This window comes from Pelodiscus sinensis, chromosome 1 (assembly GCF_049634645.1).
Source record: "Pelodiscus sinensis isolate JC-2024 chromosome 1, ASM4963464v1, whole genome shotgun sequence".
Taxonomy (NCBI): Eukaryota; Metazoa; Chordata; order Testudines; family Trionychidae; genus Pelodiscus; species Pelodiscus sinensis.
The window spans coordinates 317,860,423-317,884,749 of NC_134711.1; the positions used below are offsets into that span (position 1 = coordinate 317,860,423).

Here is a 24,327-nt window from a genome sequence, read left to right on the forward strand (position 1 = left end):
TTCTAACCTACTTGAAAAAGCACATTTGTACAATTTAAAAAAAAACTCTTAAAACCCCCAAAGCAGTTGAAATTTTAAAAATTCAGGTTTTTTCAGAGAGCTGTAGTTGTGAAGACTCTTTAAAATGTGAAGCAAGTGCAACTAAGAGACATGGTGATAGCTGCACGTATTTTCAGAAAATCATAAAAAATAGCTCTGCTACACGTGAATTGCCTTATTTGGGTCAATCATGAATTAAGTTGGATGCCCAGTGATGATATTTAAATGTATTCATTGGTTATTGTGTTGCTCATACAAAGCATGTAATATAGTGAGGACATCATTCATAGTCTATTCTGAAAGGCACTTCACTTTGGTCTTAGGAGTGAGTGGCAGCTGGTTACCATAATTTATGTCTTCAATTTGACCTGTAAAGCCATCAAACCAGAAAGAAGGAACAGAGCCTGAGGGACTCTTGATCCCTACCAAGAGAAGCCAATCCCTCAGGGCCCAACAGAACTGACTAAACTGGGTTTCTGTGCCCAAAGTATCCAGTACAAGCCAATTCAGGAGCCAAGCTTGAGTAGCTCAGCAGAGCCCATACGTCGCAACATGAGGAAATTAAACCCAAGATGCTTGCCAGATCCCACTGCAGTATCCAAACTCCACTGAAGGGATAGCAGAGGACTGAGGTATTTGTGATGTTACTTGTTTGTGATGAAGGTGATCGGTCCTGCCTCAGCTTATTACTGGAAAGTTAGGAGGGCGGCCAAAGCCACCCAAACAGCCGCTGCTGGCAGCCACCACTGGCCACACGGCTCGAGCCCCGGCCGTCCAAGCAGCTACCCCTGGCCACCTGGCCCCACCAACGGGGCCATGGTGGCCTGTCCACTCCAGATGGAACTGGAGCAGCGAAAGCCTCACCATGCCCTGGCTCCAGCCGGAGCAAACAGGGGCAGGGCAGCCTGCTTGCCATCATGCGGCCCTGCTAAACTGCCTCTGTCACCGCTCACCTTCCGATCCAGCAGGACAGTGAGAGGTGAGTGCTGCTGCGTGGCTCTGCAGGCGAGGTGTGTGGGCTTAAAATTTGTTGTGCGTGGCCATGCAGACACGCAGCTTGTAAGGCCTGTCCAGAAGGCCTTATATATTATCCATCCAGACATTTTGCAATGATTATGATGATCAGTGTGGCCAGCAGAGGCTTTACATGATACTCTTTGATGAACTGAAATGTAGAGATCAGCTCTAGAGGATCCTGGTAATTCTATGCACCCCGCAACCTCTGTCAGTTTCCAAAGTCATACCCTCAACTCCCATTGAAGTCAGCAGGAGATCCAAATTTTGAACAGCAGCCAGGTTATATTGGAAACCTCACAAGAGAGCCTTCATGGAGACATATATAGGTCCGTGCTGATCTACCGTCCATCCAGTTCCTTCATGCCAGCCTACTCTGACAGTGGGGAGGAGTGGGATTTGGAAAGGACATGACCACACATCTCGAACAGCAGTTACAAAAAGGTAGGTAACTGGTTTGTTTCTTTTTCGAGGGCTTGCTCATGTCTATTCCGATAGATGACACCCAAGCAGTTCCCATGGAGGAGGGAGCCAGAATTAATTGAAACATCACATCACCCCTTACCTGTTGGGTGATGGTGTGGTGTGACATGACGGTGCAAATAGAGGAACACGTTGCTGCCCTGCAAATATCCTCAATGGGAATCTGTAGGAGGAATGCTGCCAAAGATGCCTGTGCTCTGGTGGAGTGAGCTGATGGCGCTGGAATTTTGGCAAAGTAATAACAGGAAATATCCACAATGAAATACACTGGGATGAGATGAGAAGTCCCTTCATTCCTTCAGCCATGACAATAAAGAGCTGTGGTGATTTACAAAATGGCTTTGTGCATTCAGTGTAGACGGCTAGGGTAGGGTCTGTCTGACACATGGTTGGCATGACGTTTTGGGAAGAAAACCAAGAGGAAAATGTCCTGGTTTAGATGGAAGAGGGAGACAACCTTGGGTAGGAACACCAGATGCGGACAGAGCTGCACTTTGTCCTTACAAATGACAGTGTATGGAAACTCATAGGTAAAGGCCCGGAGCTCTGAGACCTAACTAGCCAAGGTTATAGCCACCACAAAGACCACCTTCCAAGAGAGGCAAGCTAGAGGGCAGATTGCTAGGAGCTCAGACAGCAGTCCCATAAGTCTAGAGAGGACCAGGTTAAGGTCCCACTGTGAAATGGGGATGTCTGACCTGGGGATACAGCCTCTCCAAACCCTTAAGGAAACATCCCAGCATAGCATTGCTGAACAGAGATCTTTCCCCAGCCCCAGGATGGAAGGCAAATAACCACTACGTGGACGTTAATGGATGACACTGTCAGTCCCTGGCACTTTAGGTATAAAAAGTAGTCAAGCACAAGGGAGATGGAGGTTTCTTGTAGGGGGATGTACTTTTGGAGGGACCAAACTGAAAATCACTTCCAGATTGTTAGGTATGTTGCCAAGGGGAGGGTTGCCTCCTGCCCAACAGAACCTTTCTAGTGGAGTCTGAGCACTGTAGCTTGAGCTGGTTTAACCATGGAGTTTCTGCACCATGAAATGGAGGTGCCCCAGGTGAGGGTGCTGTAACTAGTGATGGTCCTCGGTGATGAAATCAGGATATGGAGCAGAAGGATTATCGGTCTGTCTACAAACTGAGCCTATGCTGCTGCAGCTACACTGCTGCTATGAGGATGAGTTCCGCCTTGTCCTGCCAGATCTTGAGGAGAACCTTGTGTACTAGAGGAAAGAGCAGAGACATGTACATCAGGTGACTGGACCACGATATCTTGATTGCATCTGCTACCGATCCACAACTGTGGGTCTGGAAGGAACAGAACTGGATGCACTTATTGTTGCTCCTTGTGGCAACCAGGCCCATTTAGGGATAACGCCAACTTTGGAAGACAGAAAGGACAATATCTGTCCTGAGGAACCATTCACGGGTGTTGACTGAGCAGCTGAAATGGTCTTCTAGGTTGTTTTGCATCCCTGACGGTAAGAGGCGAACAGGTAGATGTGGTGATCTACACCGAAGTCCCACAGGTGAAAGGGTTCCAGGCATAGAAGAGAGAAGCAAGCACCGCCTTGTTGGTTTATGCAGGGCATCACTGTGGTGTTGTCTGTCAGTAATGAGATGCACCTGCCCTGCAGTTGGGGAAGGAAGGCGAGGTGAACTGCCCTGAGCCCTCTGACACCAATGTGCAGCAGTAGTTCTGACTGTGACCACAGGCCCTTAGTTCTGAGCTGCCCAAGTATGTCCCCGCAGCCTGTATCCAATGCGTCCAGGACCAGAGAAAGAGAGTTGGGTTTGGCAAAGGGCACTCCCTCACAGACCCCTGAGGTTGAAGCCACCAGTTGAGATAGTCTAGATTAGAACTAAGGTGAGAAGGGTGACCAAATTATGCAAGAAATCCTTGTTGGGCTCGTACACTAACCAGGCCTTTAAAAGGCAAAGCCACAGCGTGGCATGCTATAGGACAAATTTGCAGGCCTCCATGTGCCCAAGAAGCCTCATGTAGCTCCTTTCTGCAGTGGTGGTGAACCACTGGAGGCTGCCAATGAGGTCTATGATGGTGTGAAACTAGGATTTGGGCAGGAAGACTCTTGCCCACGTGGAGTCTAGAACTCTGTCTCTTGTGTCGGGAGGGACCAGTGTGGACTTAGGTACATTCAGAATGAGACCTAGGTCACTGGAAGTGGCTTACATCAACACCCCAGGATCGAGAGCCTGTTTCTAAACTTGGCCATTGATGAGTCAGTCATCCAAGTACGGGAAGATCTGTACCCAATTTTTGTTCAGGAAGGCTGCCACTGCACTCCTATGCACTTTGTGAATAGAGGTGGGGTCATGGAGAGACTGAATGGGAGCAGAATGAATTGGTAATGCAGGGCTGTTGAGTACAAATCTCAGGAATTTGCTGTGTGCGGAGATGATTGAAATATGGAAGTACGTATCCTTCAAATCGAGGGTGGCATTCCAGTCCCCCGGGTCTAGGTAGGGGATAATGGTGGCCAGAGAGGCCATATGAAACTTGAACCTTCTTACGAATGTGTTGATGTTTTGAAGGTCCAGAATGGACCTGAGCCCACTGTTGCCCTTGGGGATAAGGATATATCAGGAGTAGAAACTCCTGCCCCTGAACTCCTGAGGAACCCCCTCTATCGCCGCCAGTGTAAGGAGCGATTGCACCTCCTCTACAAAGAGTTAATTGATAAAGAGTCCCTGAAGAGGGATGTGACAGGTGGGTGGGAGGGTAGGCGGGTAAAGAACTAGACAGAATATCCCACTTCTACTGTGCTCAGCATCCAGAAATCTGTGGTGATCTGATCCGATGCCAGCTCCAGAACTGGAGGTAGAAGTGAGACTCTATAAGCAGGAGTTTCAAGTGCCAGTCTCTTTCTTCCTTTGTTCTGGGCTTAAAGCCTTTGCAAATGATGCACTTATTTAGCAGATGGCCTCCACCTAAGCACGTGAAGCAAGCAGCATGCAAGTCCTCTCTGGACCTAGGCTAGCCTCAGGAGTCACAGTGCTTAAATCCCTAGGGTTGCTACATGCCCCATGAATGGGGAAAATGGAAAACAAAAAGGGGGAACCCCCCCAAGGAAATTTACTATTGACTACTAAAAATGCTAATTATTACACTGAAATGACAATTAAGTCAGAACAACATACAACAACTACAGCAAGAGATGCCTTGCAAAACATGACATCAAATTCTCCAAAGACCATCACTGGCGGTAGGAAGGACCTGGACGGCTGATCAGCTCAGGAGGGATCAACATACATTGCTCACCCTGAAAGCGCCACTCCAGAAGTTTCCAAATCTGATCCAACAGTACTGCTAGTAAAAAAAAAAAAAAAAGCTACGTCTATATTGGCATGATTTTTCGGAAATGCTTTTAACAGAAAAGTTTTCCGTTAAAAGCATTTTCGGAAAAGAGCGTCTAGATTGGCACGGACGCTTTTCCGCAAAAGCACTTTTTGTGGAAAAGTGTCTGTGGCCAATCTAGACGCGCTTTTCCGCAAAAAAGCCCCAATCACCATTTTCGTGATCGGGGCTTTTTTGCGGAAAACAAATCTCTGCTGTCTACACTGGCCCTTTTGTGCAAAAGTTTTTCGGTAAAAGACTTTTGTCCGAACGGGAGCAGCATAGTATTTCCGCAAAAGACCTGACAATCTTACATGAGATCGTCAGTGCTTTTGCGGAAATTCAAGCAGCCAGTGTAAACAGCTGGCAAATTTTTCCGCAAAAGCAGATGATTTTGCGGAAAAACTTGCCAGTCTAGACACAGCCCTAGTGATTGTGTGCATGGAACATGCACACACGTATTGGAATGGACAGGAGCAAGCACTTGAAGAAGAATGGAAAATTCTGGTGAGTAATCCAGAATTTCCCCAGATCTTCTCAGGCTTATCTGTCACTAAGTTCTTTCATTTCATTTTCAGCACTTGCCACAAAAATGTTCCTTTTCTCGATTTACACAAGACTGTAAAGAGCTCTAACTAGAAAAAGATACATGAGAAAGTCACCAAACCTTGTCTTGTCTTTGCTGCTTTTTAGGTTTACACATAATAGATTTTCCTTTGAATGTAAAAAAGTAAGAAAGATTCCTTTACGAGTACCCCAGTGATGCACTACCATCATTAGCATGCTGGTTTTCAGGTTAAGTTCTGTGTCATTCCCAGTGGTACTATGAAGCTATTTATAATTATAGCAGTCTGAAAAATGGTAAGTCTGTTTCGCAAAACAGGAGGAATTTTTTGTTTGTTTGTTTTCTTGATTTTCAATGCCACAAACAAAAAGGCTACGTCTACACTGGCCCCTTTTCCGGAAGGGGCATGTAAATTTCAGCAGTCGTCGTAGGGAAATCCGCGGGGGATTTAAATATCCCCCGCGGCATTTAAATAAAAATGTCCGCCGCTTTTTTCCGGCTTTTAAAAAAGCCGGAAAAGAGCGTCTAGACTGGCTCCGATCCTCCGGAAAAAGTGCCCTTTTCCGGAGGCTCTTATTCTTAAGTAAGTAATTCTTAAGTAAGAATAAGAGCCTCCGGAAAAGGGCACTTTTTCCGGAGGATCGGGGCCAGTCTAGACGCTCTTTTCCGGCTTTTTTAAAAGCCGGAAAAAAGCGGCGGACATTTTTATTTAAATGCCGCGGGGGATATTTAAATCCCCCGCGGATTTCCCTACGACGACTGCTGAAATTTACATGCCCCTTCCGGAAAAGGGGCCAGTGTAGACGTAGCCCACGTGAAAAACTAAAACCATTTTTCAGTTCTTTGTTTTCTCCTTTTCTTACCCCTCATCGCCATCCCTTTTTTCCCTCTTCCATTTTCTGATTGAAAAGAGGATTAAAAAAAGAAATAAACAGGAAAACAACTGGAAAAAAAACCCATCTGTTTAAAAAAAACTAAATATTTTCTGTTTGGGTTGGGGTTGTTTTGTTTTTGGTCGAAAGATAACACAAAATAAAAAGTTTCCGTGAAAATGTTTTTGAAAAAAAAAACCATATTTCATTAAACAAACATTGCAAATAAAATGATTTGTCCCACTCTGCTAATAATGAATAATTTATAATTAATTCTTTCCCAGCTGATACATTTGGGCGCAGGGATGTATACTAATACACCTGAAAGTCATCCTGTACCTGAAGCAGCATGTGCTCCCACTGTTCGTGGTTCAGAGAATTCTCTGTGTTTCCTATAAAGCAGGAGGCAAAACAACAGTGTAATTTACAACAGCAAGAATAGCTGTCCCCAATATCCCTCTGCAGTCAATCTTCTTAAAACTATCTGAGTTTTCAATGATAAAAGGGACCTATGCCAATGTAACATACCTGGGATTTCAATGATAAAAGGGACCGATGCCAAAGTTCTCTACTGGGCTAAGAAAAAGTATCACGTTATACATTTTTATTCAGAGTCAGTCAACCCACGAGGAGCGAGATGCTGGACACTCCATAGGATACTTTGGGGTTGCCACCCCAGCTCCTACTTTGGGAGAGACCATGGTGGCCACCTCAGTTGTCCTATGGATGGGTCCAAGAGAGACCCAGCAGCCTGCACTGCCCTGCCCCACCCTGCCACACTGCCCTCTCCCAGCCTGCTGTGTGCATTGTATCTGTGGCAGTAGGAAGCAAAGTGCCCTGGTTCCAAGGCAACGCGCTTCCCATGGCCACGGCGATGCTGGGAGAGGGCTGTGGGGCAAGGCGCAGCAAAGCGGGCTGCCGAGCCATTGTCACTCCTGTTGCTTTGGTGATTGCGAAGGCAGGAGCCCATCCTACTGCCATCCTGCACCAGGACCCCCCAGTAATCCCTCAGCTCAGAAGAGGGGGCTTCAGCAGCAGGGCAGAGCAGGGGCAGGAAGGGATAGGGTAGGGCAAAACAGGGGCAGAGTTTGGAGAAAAGGTGAAGCAGAGGCAAGGTGGAGCCTGGGGCTGGTGGGCTGCCCTAAGCCTCGCCCCTGGGGAGTGCCCCAAGCCCCACAACCCCTGACAGCCCTGCTCCTAATTACTTTTGACTTTAATGGGAGCTGAGGGCACTTGGCGTCTCATCAAACTATTTAGCACTAGGGACATTAAATATAGTTTAATAGACTAATCGACTAGTTGATGAATTTTCCATCGACTAGTTGATTAGTCAATAAGCGGGGGAGCCGCAGCAGGGTTAGCTCTCAGTCCCGGCAGCTAACCCTGCTGCGGCTCTACCTTTAAAGTGTATTAAGAGCTGACAGGCTCTTAATACATATAAAAGGCTGAAGCGCGAGCCGGGATACCTGACTGCTGGCTCACGCTAGCTCTCCCCTGCTGAGCTTCTGATTTTTTAATGTATTAAGAGATGGCAGGCTCTTAATACATTTAAAAAGCAGAGTCGCAGCATCTGGGATGGAGCACAAGTCAGGAATAAGCTGATTTCCGGCTCGCATCCAGTACCCGCTACTACCCTGTCTCCTGCGGAGATGGTGCTTGGGGGAAACCAGCTTTTAAGCCGGCTCTCCCCAGCACTGGCTCCTGCTCCCCCCACTTGCTGTCGCTGCTAGAGGCAGCAAGAGGGGGGGAAGCAACTGGTCAAGGAACTAGTCATCTATCCGATAAGCTTTTGCTTATCAGATAGTCAACTAGTTACTTACATTCCTATTTAGAACATCAGAAAACTGGACTTAACTATGCATGCACATTTTTCCTGCATAATACAAGATTCTGACTTGATCCTAAACTGGTGTAGCTTTACTGAAGTCAGTGGAATTATACTGATTTACATTGACTAAGAATCTGGCGCTGTTTCTGAACAGCCAGCTCTAACTTACCCTTCTTTAATGTCTGTAGAACATAGTGCTGTGGACTCTGTACAGAAACAGCAGCCAGGGAAGATACAGCTCTTTTTTTTTAATAGCAAGCCCACTTGAAAATTGTAGGGCCCAATATATATCAGAAACACATTGGGATTGTGCGTCACTTAGGGTATACCTACACTAACCACTGGATCAATAGGTAGCGATTGATCCAGAAAGGGTCAATTTATTGCCTCTAGTATATATACGATAAATTGACCACCAAGTACTCTCCTGTCAATTCCAGAATTCCACCAGAATGAGGACAGTAGGTAGAGTTGACAGGAAAGCATCTAGTAAGTAGATCTAAGTGTATCAATTTCAGATACATTATTCACATAACTGAAGTTGTGCAACTTAGCTTGCTGGCTCACAGTTACATAGTACAGAGACTATATTGTCCTAGCTTTGTATATTGACATAACCCTGTAGTATAGACACAACCAACGCTAAGTTTTTTCCCACTGATGTCAATAGTTTCATACGACTGTAAAATTGGTGAAAGATATCAGGCCTACAATACCTAGATTACACATTATACGTAGGGCACCCACTTGGTCAACATAGCTTTGTTGTGACAGGCATGGATTCTATCGCTAATATATGGATTAAGTTTCCTTACAGAAAGAAAAACTGTGGGTTTTTAAATTGAACTAATCTTGACAAGAAACATAGGCTGCGTCTAGACTGGCAAGTTTTTCTGCAAAATCATCTGCTCTTGCGGAAAAACTTGCCAGCTGTCTACACTGGCCGCTTGAATTTCCGCAAGAACACTGATGATCTTATGTAAGATTGTCAGTGTTCTTGTGGAAATGCTATGCTGCTCCCATTCAGGCAAAAGCCCTCTTGCGCAAATGCTTTTGCGCAAGAGGGCCAATGTAGACAATGCGGTATTGTTTTGCGCAAAGAAGCCCCGATCACAAAAATGGCGATCAGGGCTTTCCTGCGCAAAACCGCGTCTGGATTGGCACGGACGCTTTTCTGCAAAAAGTGCTTTTGCGGAAAAGCATCTGTGCCAATCTAGACGCTCTTTTCCGCAAATGCTTTTAATGGAAAAACGTTTCCATTAAAAGCATTTGCGGAAAATCATGCCAGTCTAGACGTAGCCCTACGGTTTAATTTTTCAGAAAAATTCAGTTTGCAAAAATCAGACTGTACTTGTGACCACAAAAACAGTGCATAAGAGTTTCGCAAACCTCCAGTTTCATGTGTATTGACCTTCCTAAATAACCACCTAGCTAAGAGCAGGGAGATTCTGCTGTAAAATGGTCATTCAACTGAAACCTTACTGGCCTGATTCCATCCTAAGTGGTTGGCCCCCGGTTTGACACTGGAGTTAGCTCACTGGTTCACAATTGTAGAAAAAGTGAGGTGTCTAGAACCCCAGTTTCAATTCCACACTATTCCCACGCACTGCAACATGGATGGCACCACACATGTCAATAGGAATCTGCATTTTCTGCTTTCTCTTCTATCCTCCATGGACCACGTCACTCCCAACTAGCACTTTACCTTCAAGGTGCTGCAGCAGAGCTGGAATCTTTACTCCCCACATCTCACCCACTGCTGCATGGATATTTTGGTGCAAGGCTTTTAGCAGCTGCAAGACAGAATATCCTTGTCCTTCTCTCTCATAAGGAGATGAGGCTACAACCTGTCAATGAGGGAGAAAGCACAGGCTAAGTTCTGCAGCAAGATACCAGCTTGTTCCTGAAGGAGGAAATATTTCAGATTCTCTCACTGTGGAGACTACACACTGTAGAGCTGCTGCTTCTACTGCAGTGACTTCCTAAAGAAGAAAGTATTCTAACTAGCATGAGGGTGTAGAACAGTGTGTCTCTGTCTGATCGGGGAGGGTGGAGAGAGACCCAATCATACACATTCTTCAGCCTAAAGCATTTAGCTGGAAAACTGATTTTTATACTTAACTGTTCCACTTCACATTTCTCAGAAAACCTGTTCTCCATGGTCTACTTACCAGGAGTCGTGCCAGCAATCCCTGAGGTGTAGGGAGTTTCCCTGGGAAAAGAAATAGAAGATCCTTAATTATGCCAGACTTTGGAGAATCCCGCTGATGTTGTTCACCTAGCCATTTCCAATATGCCCACCAATGTGGCATGCAGCTGATAATATTTGCATTTCCATAGAGTTTTCAGGCAGAGCATCTCAAAAGTGTTTTACAAACATGAGTTAATTCCTCCTCATAGCACCTCTAAGAAACTGGCGTTAATTAGTCCTCAATTTCACAAGTGGGAAAGCTGAGAGAGAGCAAGTGATTTCCCCAATGTTATATCAGAATTTTGGTGGTGATCTGGAACCAGAACCCCCAATTTCTAGCTCCCTCCCATTGCCATGTTTTAATCCCAAGACCATCCTGCATTCCTTTTAGTCTCTTGAATGAAGATGAGAGAATTGGAACAGGCTGAATCTGGTCATTTCATAGTGGCTGGTGAGAATAAATGAAAGAGTTTCTGTTATAAACCTTGTCCACTGTAGTCCAGGCAAGCAGCTTCTCCTCCTTCTTGCATCTTTTTCTCAGCCATTTCCTGGAGGCATCTGCAGAGAGGCTTCAAAGTGCCAGTGTACTGAGTTGGCACCACATACATTAGAAGCCTTGGCCATAACACCTGCACAGAAGAGCAAGACAGTTCAACACTTGGCTATTTTCATTCCCCCACCTCCTACTGGCTGAATCCTTCTGTCATGCACCTTCTCCTTTTAGTCATCACTGACCCTTCCCTATCTCATTACCTTATCTCGATCTCACTTTCTCCTCCCCTCCGCCATCATCTCACTCTACCTGTCCCAGTGATCCCTCTCTCTACATTTTAAGTACGCTGCCTTGTTTGGTGAGCATTAGCAATCTGGTTTTCATCTGGAGATGAATCATCTTTCCCTGCATTATAAAGCTACTTAGACAGCACCATAAATTCATCCTGCACTTTTCAGACATACAGAAGGCACAATCATGGCCCCAATAACTGTTTAAATACAGGATCACCAAGTCTACATTTCCAAGGTATTCATGGGGAATCTAAGGAGACGTTGCACTCAGGCAATGGTGGTAATTAACAGAAGACCACTGCATTATGGTTCCTTCCAGTGAAGTTCCTTTTTATCTTGTCTGTACTGTGAATCGCTTCCTCCATGATACAGAGGTCCCATCATCTCTGACATGAACTTGACATGCTGTACCTCCATTATCCTGACTGGCAAGAAGCTTCCTTATGGAGAGGTACAGTAGATATACGGAAGAATGTCTTTATTTCACGAAGCAGTAGCAACATGTCACTTACTTGGGTCATTCCAGTGATTGATACGTCCAGGCCTTGCAGGATGTGAATGCACATAGTTTGGATAGTGCTTTCTTCCTGAACATCCTGGGAGGGAAGTTTTGTCCCCTGCTATGAGATAGATACATAGAATTTACTAGCTAGTGGGAAAACACTGGCTGTAGAATCGGTGTCTATTTCTTACAAAGCCTTTCTGAATATTGACCTATGAGAGCTTTTCCATTGCATTAGGAGTGCACAAATCATAAAATCATGGATTAAGGATGGAAGGGACCTCAGGAGGTCATATAGTCCAACCCCCTGCTCAAAGCAGGGCCAGCCCCAACTATATTATTCCAGCCATGGCTTTGCCAAGCCTGGCATTAAAAACCTCGAATGATGGAGATTCTTAAGGGAAGAGAATAACAGAAACACCTAACTGGTGGGTCAGAACCCAGGCTTAGGAAAACCCCAGCACAAGGGGACACAAAGAAGATGGAGAGAGGCTGTTCTCAGTAGTGACAGATGACAGAACAAGAAGCAGTGGTCTCAAGTTGTGTGTGGGGGGGTGGATCTTAGGAAAAACGATTTCACGAGGAGGGTAGTAAAGCACTGGAATGGGTTACTGAGGGAGGTGGTGAGATCTCCATCCCTAGAGGTTTTTCAGTCCCAGCTTGACAAAGCCCTGGCTGAGATGATTTAGTTGGAATTGGTTCTGCTTTTAGCAGGGGGTTGGACTCGATGACTTCCTGAATTCTCTTCAAGCCCTATCGTTCTATGATTCTATAAAAGAGTTCCCTGAACAGTATTCATTTTTTGAAAAATTTTCAAAAAAGAACATTTCTTCTTTTTATCTCTGAGGAGAGCCACTCAGACTCTGCCCAGTGGAAATAAATATGCAGAACCTAGAGGGAGCCATTCTGTTTGTTCTGATGCCCCAAGCAGCTTGATCATTCTGTGCATAGTGAATGTGAGTCTATCTATAGGCTAAATTCTGTTCTTCCTTACACCAAACTAAATATTGATCAGCTCTACTGATTTCAGTTTAAATAAGAGCAAATGTGGCCTGATGAGAAAGAGTTGCCTCCTACTTTCTTTGAGATGGGTAGGATGAAAAAGAGGCAGTTGGTGAGTACTGCCATAAGCTCCCACTTCGTAGCTAAAGGGCCAGGCAGAGCTAAGATCCTCAACAACTTACTGTAAAGTTAATGTATATCATGGATCCCATCATGGAACTCTGTGTCTGGAGTCCATGACTCTGCCCATAGCTGGAAATACCCATTGAAAAGATTTTGAACTAGTACACATAGAACAGAGTATGAAGTGTGCAGCAAACTTTTCCAGGTTCTAGACATCTTGATGTAGGCTGCATAACTTCAGTGTTTTGCTAATAGTTGATGTATGCTTCAGCAGCCACAGGATTGGGCACCAGTGTGTTCTTTGGAGAGTCTATTTATAAAAAAGATGTGCTTCCTTATACAAGAGCATTTCACTGAAAGATTGTGTTGTCAGAATTTTCACTGACTTGCCCGAGGTCTAAGGAATGTAGGTCGCACTGTCAGATGTAAATATCCAGAATCAGATTCTGGTCTCTGTTACACTTGTGTAAATCCAAAATAATGCCACTGAAGTCAGGGGCATTACCCTGGCTTTACACGAATATCACTGATCAGATTCTAGCTCTAATCCTTCAGTCCAGCTGCATCCTTGAGCATCCAAAGCTCCCACTGAAGTCAAGGGGAACAATCAGCATGCCAGAATGGCAGAACTGAGTCCTAAGTGTTAAGAACTCTCCTTACCAGATTTCTGGTGGACACATCGAACTCTCCGAAAACGTATGCAACCATATCCCCTGCTGCACAATTCTCCACACTTCCTGAACTGAGCAGCTTCAGGACAAAATGGAGAGCTGCCATCCTCACCTGCAAGGGTAGAGATTATGCACGAGTTATTATTATCCCTTCTGCATGCAATATGAGACAGGATATGAGAGTCCTTTTGCTTTTGTTTTTATCTCTTTGGAATGGTGGCTGAAGTACAAATGATTAACACATCTGTTATGTAAATTCCTTGCAACACTGGCTACAGAAGTACCATGCAAATGCCAGTTTTCACTTTCAGGTGACACTGTAATTAGGAAAAAGGCAGCATTTTCTCCTATAAATGTAAACAAACTTGTTTGTCTTAGTGTCTGGCTGAACAAGAAGTAGGTCTGAATGGACTTGTAGACTCTAAAGTTTTACATTGTTTCGTTACAGTTAACAAAAAAATCTACATTTGTAAGTTGCATTTTCACGCTAAAGAGATTGCTCTACATCACTTCTATGAGATGAATTGAAAAATATTATTTCTTTTGTCATTTTTACAATGCAAATGTTTGTTATAAAAATAATATAAAGTGCATAGTACACACTTGTCATTGTGTTGTAATTGAAATCAATATATTTGAAAATGTAAAAAACCACAAAAATATTTAATAAATTTCAATTTTTAATCGCATTAATTTTTAGTTAACTGTGATTAATTGAAACCCTATTAATAATCTCAGCCTAAAAATATGTCTCCTTGCCAGACTCTCCACTGAGTGAAATACTTCCCAGATATTAACAGCAATACCACTATTCCACACACAATCTTACCTTAGCACTCTGATCACTGAGAGCAGATTGCACTGCCTTCACAATCAGAAACTTTCTAACTCTTGTCTCAGGCACTGAAAGATAAGGAGAAGTGTGCAGTATACTATATCTTTGTTCCAAACACTCATGCTCCACATTAGAATGTGTCCTGGGCACTATTTAAGAGTACTACCAAGCTTCACTCATATACAGAATCAGCGGGGAAAATATAGGACCAGACTCTGATCTCAGTTACACCAGTCTAAGTCTGAAGTATTTCCACTTCTGTAAATAGCACCATCATACTATCCTGATGGAAATATTATAAGAGAGTTAGACAAATGGAGGTTAGTGAAGTTAGTCTGTGTTTACCACCAGTATAGCAGAATTCGGAATCTATTCTAGAGTGTCTAATACTTATTCAGTCAGGAGTACTATTTTGTTTTTATCTCATTATTATTAACATGCATCTGCCACAAGATTACCTTTGTATTTGAACCTTGAAAATATCTTAGGCTACATTCAGCACTTAATTAACCCTGTTGATTTCTGTGTGACCACATGGGAGTAACTTAGAGCAGCACTGGGTCCCTTTAGTGAATTTCCAACCCTCTGGTGAGCATGCATCTAAAAGGGTGTCGCAAGGAGAAGGGAGAAAAATTGTTCTCTTTGGCCTCTGATGATAGGACAAGAAACAATGGGCTTAAATTGCAGCAAGGGAGGTTTAGGTTGGACATTAGGAAAAACGTCCCAACTGTTAGGTTGGTTAAACACTGTGAAAAATTGCCCAGGGAAGTTGTGGAATCTCCACCACTGGAGATATTTAAGAGCAGATTGGATAGACACCTATCAGGGATGATCTAGACAGTGCTTGGTCCTGCCATGAGGGCAGGGGACTGGACTTGATGACCTCTCAAGGTCCCTTCCAGTTCTAATAATCTATGACTATATGACTCCATGTGTTACAGCAGGAGCAGATGACCGTTTTGCGGGGCTCCGGGCAGCATAATTCCACGGTCCCCCCCCCCTTGACACGGCGCATGCACAGTGACGCCATGCGCATGTGCGGTGGCACCACGGCGCGTGCGCGGGGCTTTTTGAAGCGCGGGACCCGGGGCGGCCACCCCGCTCGCCCTGCCCTATATCCGCCCCTGTGTTACAGATCCTCTGTGCCCCATTTGCAGAGATCATGAGTATGTTATAGCCCTACCATGCCTGCAAAGCCTTGGTTCTTTAGATCAACCTATAGCAGCTCATGCTTTTAGCTCTGGATGTCCCCAACTCAACCCCCAGCACGATGGCGATGATCGCAGCAGTCACAGTTACTCCTGTGTTACTTACAGTCAGCACCAATAATAGCTGTGAGCAGATTCAGGGATGCCACACGAACAGTCTCATTCTTAATCTTCAGCTGCGAGTGCAGAAATGCTATGAGGTCATCAGGAGAAGAACGGGCTGCAAAGGAAGAAATCACATCCTCACTAACAACTGAAAGCTCATTCTTACTACACCTACAAAAGAAGGAAGTTACAAGGAAACTACTGTGTAATTTGGAGTCTCTTCCCCTACCTAGCAGTAGGATACAATAGCACAGCTCCATTTGATTTTCCATGATGAGCTGCTGAGTTGGAGAACAGATCTGTGGGAAGAAGAGAAGTGATCAAAGGAAAACTAATCAGAACAAGCAACTGAAAAGAAGATGCTCAATTAATTTCTAAGCACTCACTTCCTACCTTTCCAAATAGAGCTCTGAACCCAAAATAAATGGTACTGACTGCACAACAAAAATCAGAAACAATGACCGATACATTGGATAACAGAAGTTCCTGCTTTCAAAGTGTTTTTAGCAGCAGAGCTAATTGAATCAAGACTTGACCCTTGGTAACTGGTTCAAATGGTTAATTATTCCACCATAAAAATGTAGGCCTTATTTGCAGTCTGAATTTGTCCAGCTTCATTTTCTAGTTATTGTCTCACGTTATGCCTTTCTCTGCTAGATTATTACATATGTTTCCCCACATAGATATTATAGACTGCAATTAAGTCACCCTGTCACAGGATAGGTCCTCCCCATTTGGATGGGATCAGTTTTTACTATATAACTCTAACTCCCTCTAATAACTGGCTTATGCTAAAATTGCTTTACAAACTGAGCTGGATTTTAGCTAATAAAATGAGACCACTATCTGCTTATTCTTAAGCCAGCAGAAACTAATAAGGCATAAGAAGGTCTCTGGGCTCTTCACTAGCATTCAAAAGATGTTTATTGTTAATATGCTTCAGATCTGCTGAGCTTAAGCTCAAGTGATACAAGAACAAGTTCCCCTCACCCGGTCGTGCAGAGCACTGCAGATGGCTTGAAATTTCCCTTTAGGTAGAAGGATCTTATATTCACCGGAGACTTCCAAGAGCTGCCTCAGACTCTACAACAGAGGGTGAAAGTTAGAAGGTGGGCATACAAAGGAGCAATATGCAATGACTGAAGCAGGTTCATGGAATACATAGATTCCAAGGCCAAAAGGGATGATTGTCATCAACTAGTCAGGCCTTCTGTATGACACAGGCCTTAGAAATTGCCAAAATAATTCCTAAAGCAGAACTTTCAGAAAAAAATCCAATCTTGATTTTAAAATAATCACCTTGACTCTTGGTAAATGGTTTGAATGGCTAATATCCCACCACTGAAAAGGTAGACCTTATTTCCCATCTGAATGTATCCTGTTTCAGTTTGTAGCCACTGGATCATGTCATGCCTTTCTCTGCTAGGTCATTACATATATTTCCCCATGCAGATATTATAGACTGTAATTAAGTCACCTGTCACAGGGTAGGTCCACCCTGTTTGGATGGTATCAGGTTGTGGAGGAGTTAAAGAACTAAGGCAGCCCAAGTGGCCTAGTCTCCCCAACCACCATAGCAGGCCTGGTTCTTAGAGCAGCATTGCCTAATAGTCAGGCTCAGTGCAGCAGCCCTTTAATGAGGCTCTTCAGCTCAATGACCCAAGCCCTTCTAGGTACGACCGTGCAACCTAGTGCTCAACCACCCTTTGGGGCAAACCAGTGTTGCCTAGTGGCCAGCCCTTCTCCACCAGCCTCTACCTACTCCACAGGGTCCCAGCCCAGGGCCTTGTCTTGCAGCTCAATGGGGTTTCTTCCAAAACATGCAGAGTCAAAGCCTAATACCTCAACTCAATAATGCTTAGTTCACATAGATTACTTCCCACCATTCTTCTGCAGCAGGTCATCTCAGTAACTCCGTGGTCTCGCCTCCATCTGTGGCATTGGATGGTTGTGGGGGGGTCAACTGGAACCACAGGCTGGCTGGTTTCTGCATCCTAGGGCACTGGCAGTCCCTCCACAAAAGCCTGCAAAGCACCTCTGCTCCCTTCAGCTGTCAGCCTAGACAGAACTGAGCTGCTCCCTTTTATATCCTGGTTCCAGTTGGAGCATTCCCAGCAAGTATGAAGGGGCATAGCCCACAGATCATGATTAGCCCCCGCTGAACCATGCATGGTGGGTATCCTCTGTCACAAACACTCCCCCTTAAGAGGGTGTCCATTGGTGGACCTTCCTCTTCATCGTCTCCTTCCACTTGGGAGAAGTCTGTGTTTGCATGAGCCTTCCCTGGCCCAGTGTAACATACAGAAGTCATAGGGTTGGAGCGGGAAGTACTACCTCATGATTCAGGCACTGGTGTCCTTCATGTTATTAATCCATCTGAGGGGTGCATGGTTGGTGACCAGTTGAAAGGGCTTCCCCAGTACAGAATATCCCAGGGTATGTCTACACTACAGCGCTAATTCGAACTAACTTAGTTAATTCGAACTAAACTAATTCGAACTAACGCATCCACACTAAAAAACTAGTTCTAATTAGCGTTTTGCTAATTCGAACTAGCATGTCCACATTAAGGGGACCCTGAACCGGGGTTAAGGATGGCCGGAAGCAGTGCCGGCAGGGCATCAGATGAGGACTTAGAGCATGGAGATGCTGCCTCAGGCTAGCCGAGGGCTGTGCTTAAAGGGACCCGACCCCCACCCCGGACAGACAGTTCTCAGGGGTGCCCCGCTTGCAAAGCAGTCCTGGCTTGGAGTGCCCTTAGTGCCCACACTGGGCACATCACAGCACTTGGCCATCAGACCGGCTGCACTTGCCGCAGGCTGCCATCTGGGGAGAGGGAGCAATTGGGGGGCTGCAGGAGAGCTTCCACCCCCAGAAGCCCACAGAGCCAGCCCAGTCCTCCCCATCGGGGGTTAGTACCCCATTCCTCCCTCACCTCCTTCCGCTTACCCTTCCCTAGCCCCCCTTCCTGATGTAAAAAATAAAGAAAACGTGTGGTCAAAAATAGAATCTCTCTTTATTGAACAAAACTCGGGGAGACTGGGAAAAGGAGGTGGGAGAAGGGAAGAGAGAGGGTGGGAGAGGGGAGGGCAACTACAATGATCAGATGTTTGGAACAGGTTCCATATGAAGAGAGGCTAAAGAGACTGGGACTTCTCAGCTTAGAAAAGAGGAGACTGAGGAGCGATAGGATAGAGGTCCATAAAAGCATGAGTGGGGTGGAGAGGGTGCATCAAGAAAAGTTCTCCATTAGTTCCCATAATAGAAGGACTAGAGGACACCAAAGGAAAGGAATGGGTAGCAGGCTTCAACCTAGTAACACAAAGTTGCTCTTCACAAAGCAAAGAGTCAACCTGTGGAACTCCTTGCTGCAGGAGGCTGTGAAGGCTAGAACTAGAACAGAGTTTAAAGAGAAGTGAGATAAAGTGATGGAGGTTGGGTCCTTGGAGTGCTATTAGCCAGGGGGTAGGAGTGGTGTCCCTGTCCAAAGTTTGTGGAAGGCTGGAGAGGGATGGCACGAGACAAATGGCTTGGTCACTGTCTTCGGTCCATCCCCTCCGGGGTAGCTGGGGTTGGCCACTGTTGGCAGACAGGCTACTGGGCAAGATAGACCTTTGGTATGATCCAGTAAGCTCAGGGCTCAGGGTCGGGGGTCTCAGTGGACCCCCTTGATTTTCATGCACACCTGCTCCTGGGTGGCCAGGCTGGCAGCTCTCCTGCCCCAGACGGCCACTTTCCTGTGCCTAGTGCGGAGGTCGTGGACGAGGTCCACGATGTCCGCACTAGACCAGGCTCGTGCCCGCCTCTTGCGGTCCTGGGCAGGCTCCCGAGAGCCGCCAACCTGGTCCCGGGAAGAGGGGGAGGGCTGGGTGGCAGCGGGTGGCTGGCTCAAGCCGTGCCAGGTGCAGGGTCTGCTAGCTGGGTGCTGGCAGGCTTGCACCTGGCACGGGCACCGTAGCCAGCCCGTGCCCCTTTAAGGGTTCCGGGGCCGGGAGGAGGGCAATAGAGTTTCCCTGGTGTTGGCCAGAGTGGCCACCAGGGAAAGCTGGGGAGGGCTAGCCTCCCACTAGTTTGAATTAAGGGGCTACACACCCCTTAATTCGAACTAGTAAGTTCAATCTAGGCTTAGTCCTCGTACAATGAGGTTTACCTAGTTCGAACTAAGCGCTTCGCTAGTTCGAGTTAAGTTCGAACTAGCGGAGCGCTAGTGTAGTGCCTATCAAAGTTAATTCGAACTAACGTCTGTTAGTTTGAATTAACTTTGTAGTGTAGACATACCCCCAGGGTGTAGATCACCCACGTGATGGCCAGGGCGTTCCTTGCTATCGTAGGGCAGCAGGTCTCTCAGGAGAACAGCTTGCAGCTGAGATAAAGGATCTGGTGCTCCTTCCCACCTACTTCTTGAGATAGTACCACTCCTGGTCCTACCTCCGAGACCTCCATTTGAAGGATAAAAGGCTTTGTGAAGTTGGATGGGATAGGACCAGCTCTTGGTTCAGCTGCTTTCACAGGGCCTGGAAGGCTTCCTCACAGTCTTCTGATTACTGGACTTTCTGTGATTGGGTGTTCTTCATCAGGTCCAATAATAGGGTGGCCAGTGTGATGAAGTTGGGTACTAAGCAGCCACTGTGTCTGAAGTATTGTGGCACCTGTTTCTTTGTCATGGAGGTGGGGCAGTCACACAAGCCTTAGACCTTATTTATCAAGGAGCTATAGCTTTCCCCTTCCTACTGTGTTCACTAAGATGGCACTTGGCTGGATTCACAGTGAGTCCTGCATCTATTGGGGCTTACAATACCTTGCTAAGATGTCAGAGGTGTTCCCCCCAGCTGGTGCTGTGGATGACAATATTCTTAATGCACACAGCTGTATATTGCATATATGTTTGCAATATTTGGTTCATGAGCTGTTGAAAAGTGGCTGAGGCTCTGTGCAGCCCAAATGGCATCCTGCTGAATTGCTATAAGCCAAGCAGGGTGTGGAAGGCACTCTTCTCACAGGAAGCCGGTATCAGGGGTATCTACCAATATCTGTTGGTCAGTTCTAGTGTGGAAATGAACTTTGCATTTCCCACTGTATTCCTCCTTGAGATTTCCACATGTATGCATCCCAGTATCACTTCAGCTTTTTTGGCCACAGCATCGCATTTGTAGGTCATGTTCAGCTGAGTATTCACCAAGTTTCCCAAAATATTTTTCAGAGTTACTGATTCTCAGGAAGCATCCCTCAACATGTATGTATCACCTACATTGTTTTGTTCCTAGATGCATCTATTTACATTCAGCCATATTTAAATGCACATTTATTGTTAGCACCCAGTTTACCAAATGATCTATATCACTCTGAATCAGTGAGTTGTCCTTTCCATTATTTACCACTCCCCAATTTTTATTTCATCTGCCAATTTTATCAATGATGATTTTATGTTCTCTTCCAGGCTATTGATAATGAGATGACAGTCTAACTCCTTCCTGTACCTACACACTTTTCTTTTTTGCTGCTTGAAGCTTCCAGGATATCTCTGATGAAATCTACATATTTTACTACATTTAGGCTCTTGTGTAGTCTTCTGATACTTTTAGTCAAGTCCATGAGGCATTGATTCCCTCAAAGTCATGGGCATTCCAATCCCAAAAGCAACCACATATTCTGGACCAGAAAGCCAACATAGATTGGGAGTAAACCATGGGGGAAGTGGGGAGGGGGGAAGGGCAGCAGGGTTGTGGCCCTGGATTTGCTGCTTGGCTTGTACTGAGCCAGCTCACATAGACTGAGCATGCTCAATCATACTACTGAAGCCAACTGCCCTCACTCCATCCTCTCACTATCAGCAGGCAGGAGTTACCTTGGTCATGTGATACTGAGGGTAGATGAAATAAGAGAGACAAGGTGGGTGAAATAATATCTTTAATTATATTATCTCACCCACCTTGTCTCTCTAATATCCTTGAACCAACACAGCTACAACAGCCCTGTACACAACGGTAGATGAAATAGACAGTGATTTTATATCTATCTAGTTATATAATCTAAAGCAATGCACTTCAGGCCTTCTTAGTATTAATTATCAGCTACTGGCAGTTTACTTAATACTGCCCAGAGACAACACACAGCAGCCCCTGCTCTGAGGAGTTTATTTATAATCTAAAAGAGAGACACAGAGTTGATAGGATGTACCAGTAAATCACAAGGAGGGAATATCTTATGAGGGGGAGGGGCAGGTGTTTTGTTTCTTACCTCCTTAGCATCTCCAGGAAACAGAAGATACTTTTCATGAGAGGCTTTTACCTACAAAACTTGTCACCTGGGTCACCATGTCTATAAAATCAAGACTTGTGTGTTTATCTATTATCTAACAAGTCACTATGTAGACCAGGAAACGCCACTGGTAACAGCTAGTGCAGTTCACCTATGCGCACACATTGATAGTTATTTTAATAAGTATCTCACCTTGGTGACATGAAAAACATTAACGTCCTCTTTATATTGCTCAAGGAGCCATGGGATCTGTTCGAACACCTTATCTTGATGCTCTTCTTTATGCAGGAGGAGGCTCATCATGGGACCAAGGGCTAAGATGATGGCCTGCTTGAGCTACACAGAGACACAGAATTTATGTTCCTACAAATCCATTCAATATCATGCAATGGGCCCATCTTTTTTACTTCTGATGAGTGCAATTTCCCTTTTCCACTGTTGAAACAGCCCTATCTCAATATTTCCTGGTAAAGAATTAAGACTCATGGGCTTCGTCTACACTGGCATGATTTTCCGAAAATGCTTTTAACGGAAAAGTTTTCCGTTAAAAGCATTTTCGGAAAAGCACGTCTAGATTGGCAGGATGCTTTTCCGCAAAAGCACTTTTTGCGGAAAAGCGTCCGTGGCCAATCTAGACACGCTTTTCCGCAAAAAAGCCCCAATCGCCATTTTCGCGATCGGGGCTTTTTTTGCGGAAAACACTACTGTGCTGTCTACACTGGCCCTTTTGCGCAAAAGTCTTTCGGAAAAGGACTTTTGCCTGAACGGGAGCAGCATAGTATTTCCGGAAAAGCACTGACGATCTTACATGAGATCGTCAGTGCTTTTCCGGAAATTCAAGCAGCCAGTGTAGACAGCTGGCAAGTTTTTCCAGTCTAGACACAGCTATGGTGTTGGTTTCAGAATTATATTCTACTGCACCTCACAACTTTCCCAAGTGGGATATTTCCCAAGATTAGTATGCACACTAAACCAACTCATTCCTGCTGTAACTCTACTGGAACTGAATAGACATCTGCCAGGAATGAATTTAGCCCATTCTCCTATATTCATCTGCATGTCAGGTGACAAAACTGGAATCTATGTACACTATGTACAGACAGAATTTCCATGAGCTTGTGACATTATAATCTTTTTTAAATGTTTTACATCATACTCTGTTCTATCCCAAAGAACCTGCCATTGAACTCCATCATCACAAAGAATGCCATACACAGAGAATTTAATAATACAATTTCTCATCAAGGTTTAGAAAGCCTACAATTCTCACCTCCAAATCTTCACATGTGGTCCATTTGCTTGTCACATGACGATAGAGGGGAAGAATTTCATCACAGAATTGAGATTTACCCATTCTGGGAAATGGGCACTTTTCCCAGTTACTAAAATATACATTTACTGCCCTTGACCATTTTTCCAGAACTGCATGGAAGGAAAAAAGACCTTTTTAATTCCCATCATTTGAAAACATATTTTTTCTCCCTGTTACCTCTTAATTAGAGCTGATTGAAAAGGTAGTTTAAATTAAATTAAAAGTGTTTACTCTTGTTTTTTTCAAAATTTCAAATTACAAAGATCATTCACATGTTTCAAAAATCAATAAATTTCAGCCACCTTTTTAGCTGCACAAAAACACTGAACACATCCTGATTAAAACTGTCATTGACATTTTTCAGTTTAATATTCCATCAAATTGGAAAAAAATATGAAAAATATAATAAAAAAACCAAAATATTTTGACCAGCTGTTTTCTGAATGATTCATGTCCTCTGCAGTTATTGCTTATTTAGCCCTAAAACTGTATGATTTCCTATTGGGTTACAGTTTGTCTGAAAGATGTTCAGTGCCCCTAACTCCTATTAGCAATACTGAGATTTGACAGCATTTTGCCCTAAAATTAGATGCACCCACTGCCCTTGAAAGGAAAATTAAGGCTCAATCCTATGTTCTATGAAGTTGATGGCAAAATTCCCATTTATCTCAAAGGTGCAGGATTAGTTCCTTAGGCCTGATCTACACTAAAGGGGAAAGCTGACTTAAGGTACGCAACTCCAGCTATGTTAATTATGTAGCTGGAGTTGACGTATCTTAAATAGTGTTTTCAAACTGTCCACACAGTGGAAGGTTGACAGGAGTGTTATTCCTCATGAGAAGCAGGACTACCGGTGCCAACGGGAGCACCCACTCAGTTCGAATTAGTGGGTCTTCACTAGACCTGCTTATTTGGACCCTGGTGATCAACTGCAGCAGCATTGATCTTCTGCATAGTGTAGACGTGGCCTTACTTGAGCATCAACTAAAAAGCAAAGGAAGAGAGAAGTGGAGAAGACCAGAGGACAGAGAAAGAGGGTGAAAGGAGATGATAATTAAGAAACTAAAGAGGAGGAATGGGTGGAGGGGTGGAAAACGGGAAATTTTTAAATGTAATTCAGTCTGTTGCCTGCACATTCTCCCCCAGGAGTTTCCTGGCACATGGGCAGCATCAGCT

At 44.9% G+C, this 24,327-nt stretch overlaps 2 protein-coding genes across 2 annotated transcripts in view; both read right to left on the reverse strand.

Annotated features, from left to right (window-relative positions):
• Positions 1-11,934, reverse strand: part of LOC142826580 (maestro heat-like repeat-containing protein family member 2B) — a 31,944-nt gene extending 20,010 nt beyond the window's left edge. Inside the window, exons 1-4 of the mRNA XM_075919516.1 lie at positions 11,648-11,934; positions 10,834-10,978; positions 9,864-10,370; positions 6,670-6,722 (exon numbers count right to left, since the gene is read on the reverse strand). Of these exons, the coding sequence (XP_075775631.1) occupies positions 6,670-6,722; positions 9,864-9,906 (96 nt within the window). The 5' untranslated portion in view covers positions 9,907-10,370; positions 10,834-10,978; positions 11,648-11,934. The remainder of the gene's footprint in view (positions 1-6,669; positions 6,723-9,863; positions 10,371-10,833; positions 10,979-11,647) is intronic.
• Positions 11,935-15,159: 3,225 nt separating this feature from the next.
• On the reverse strand, positions 15,160-23,256 carry LOC142827170 (maestro heat-like repeat-containing protein family member 2B). The gene is made up of 5 exons (XM_075921236.1): positions 23,110-23,256; positions 22,032-22,175; positions 16,572-16,664; positions 15,811-15,880; positions 15,160-15,696 (listed from the first exon to the last, which is right to left on the reverse strand). The coding sequence occupies exons 1-5, from the start codon at positions 23,191-23,193 to the stop codon at positions 15,575-15,577; spliced, it is 513 nt and encodes a 170-aa protein (XP_075777351.1). The 5' UTR covers positions 23,194-23,256; the 3' UTR covers positions 15,160-15,574.
• Positions 23,257-24,327: the final 1,071 nt, after the last annotated feature.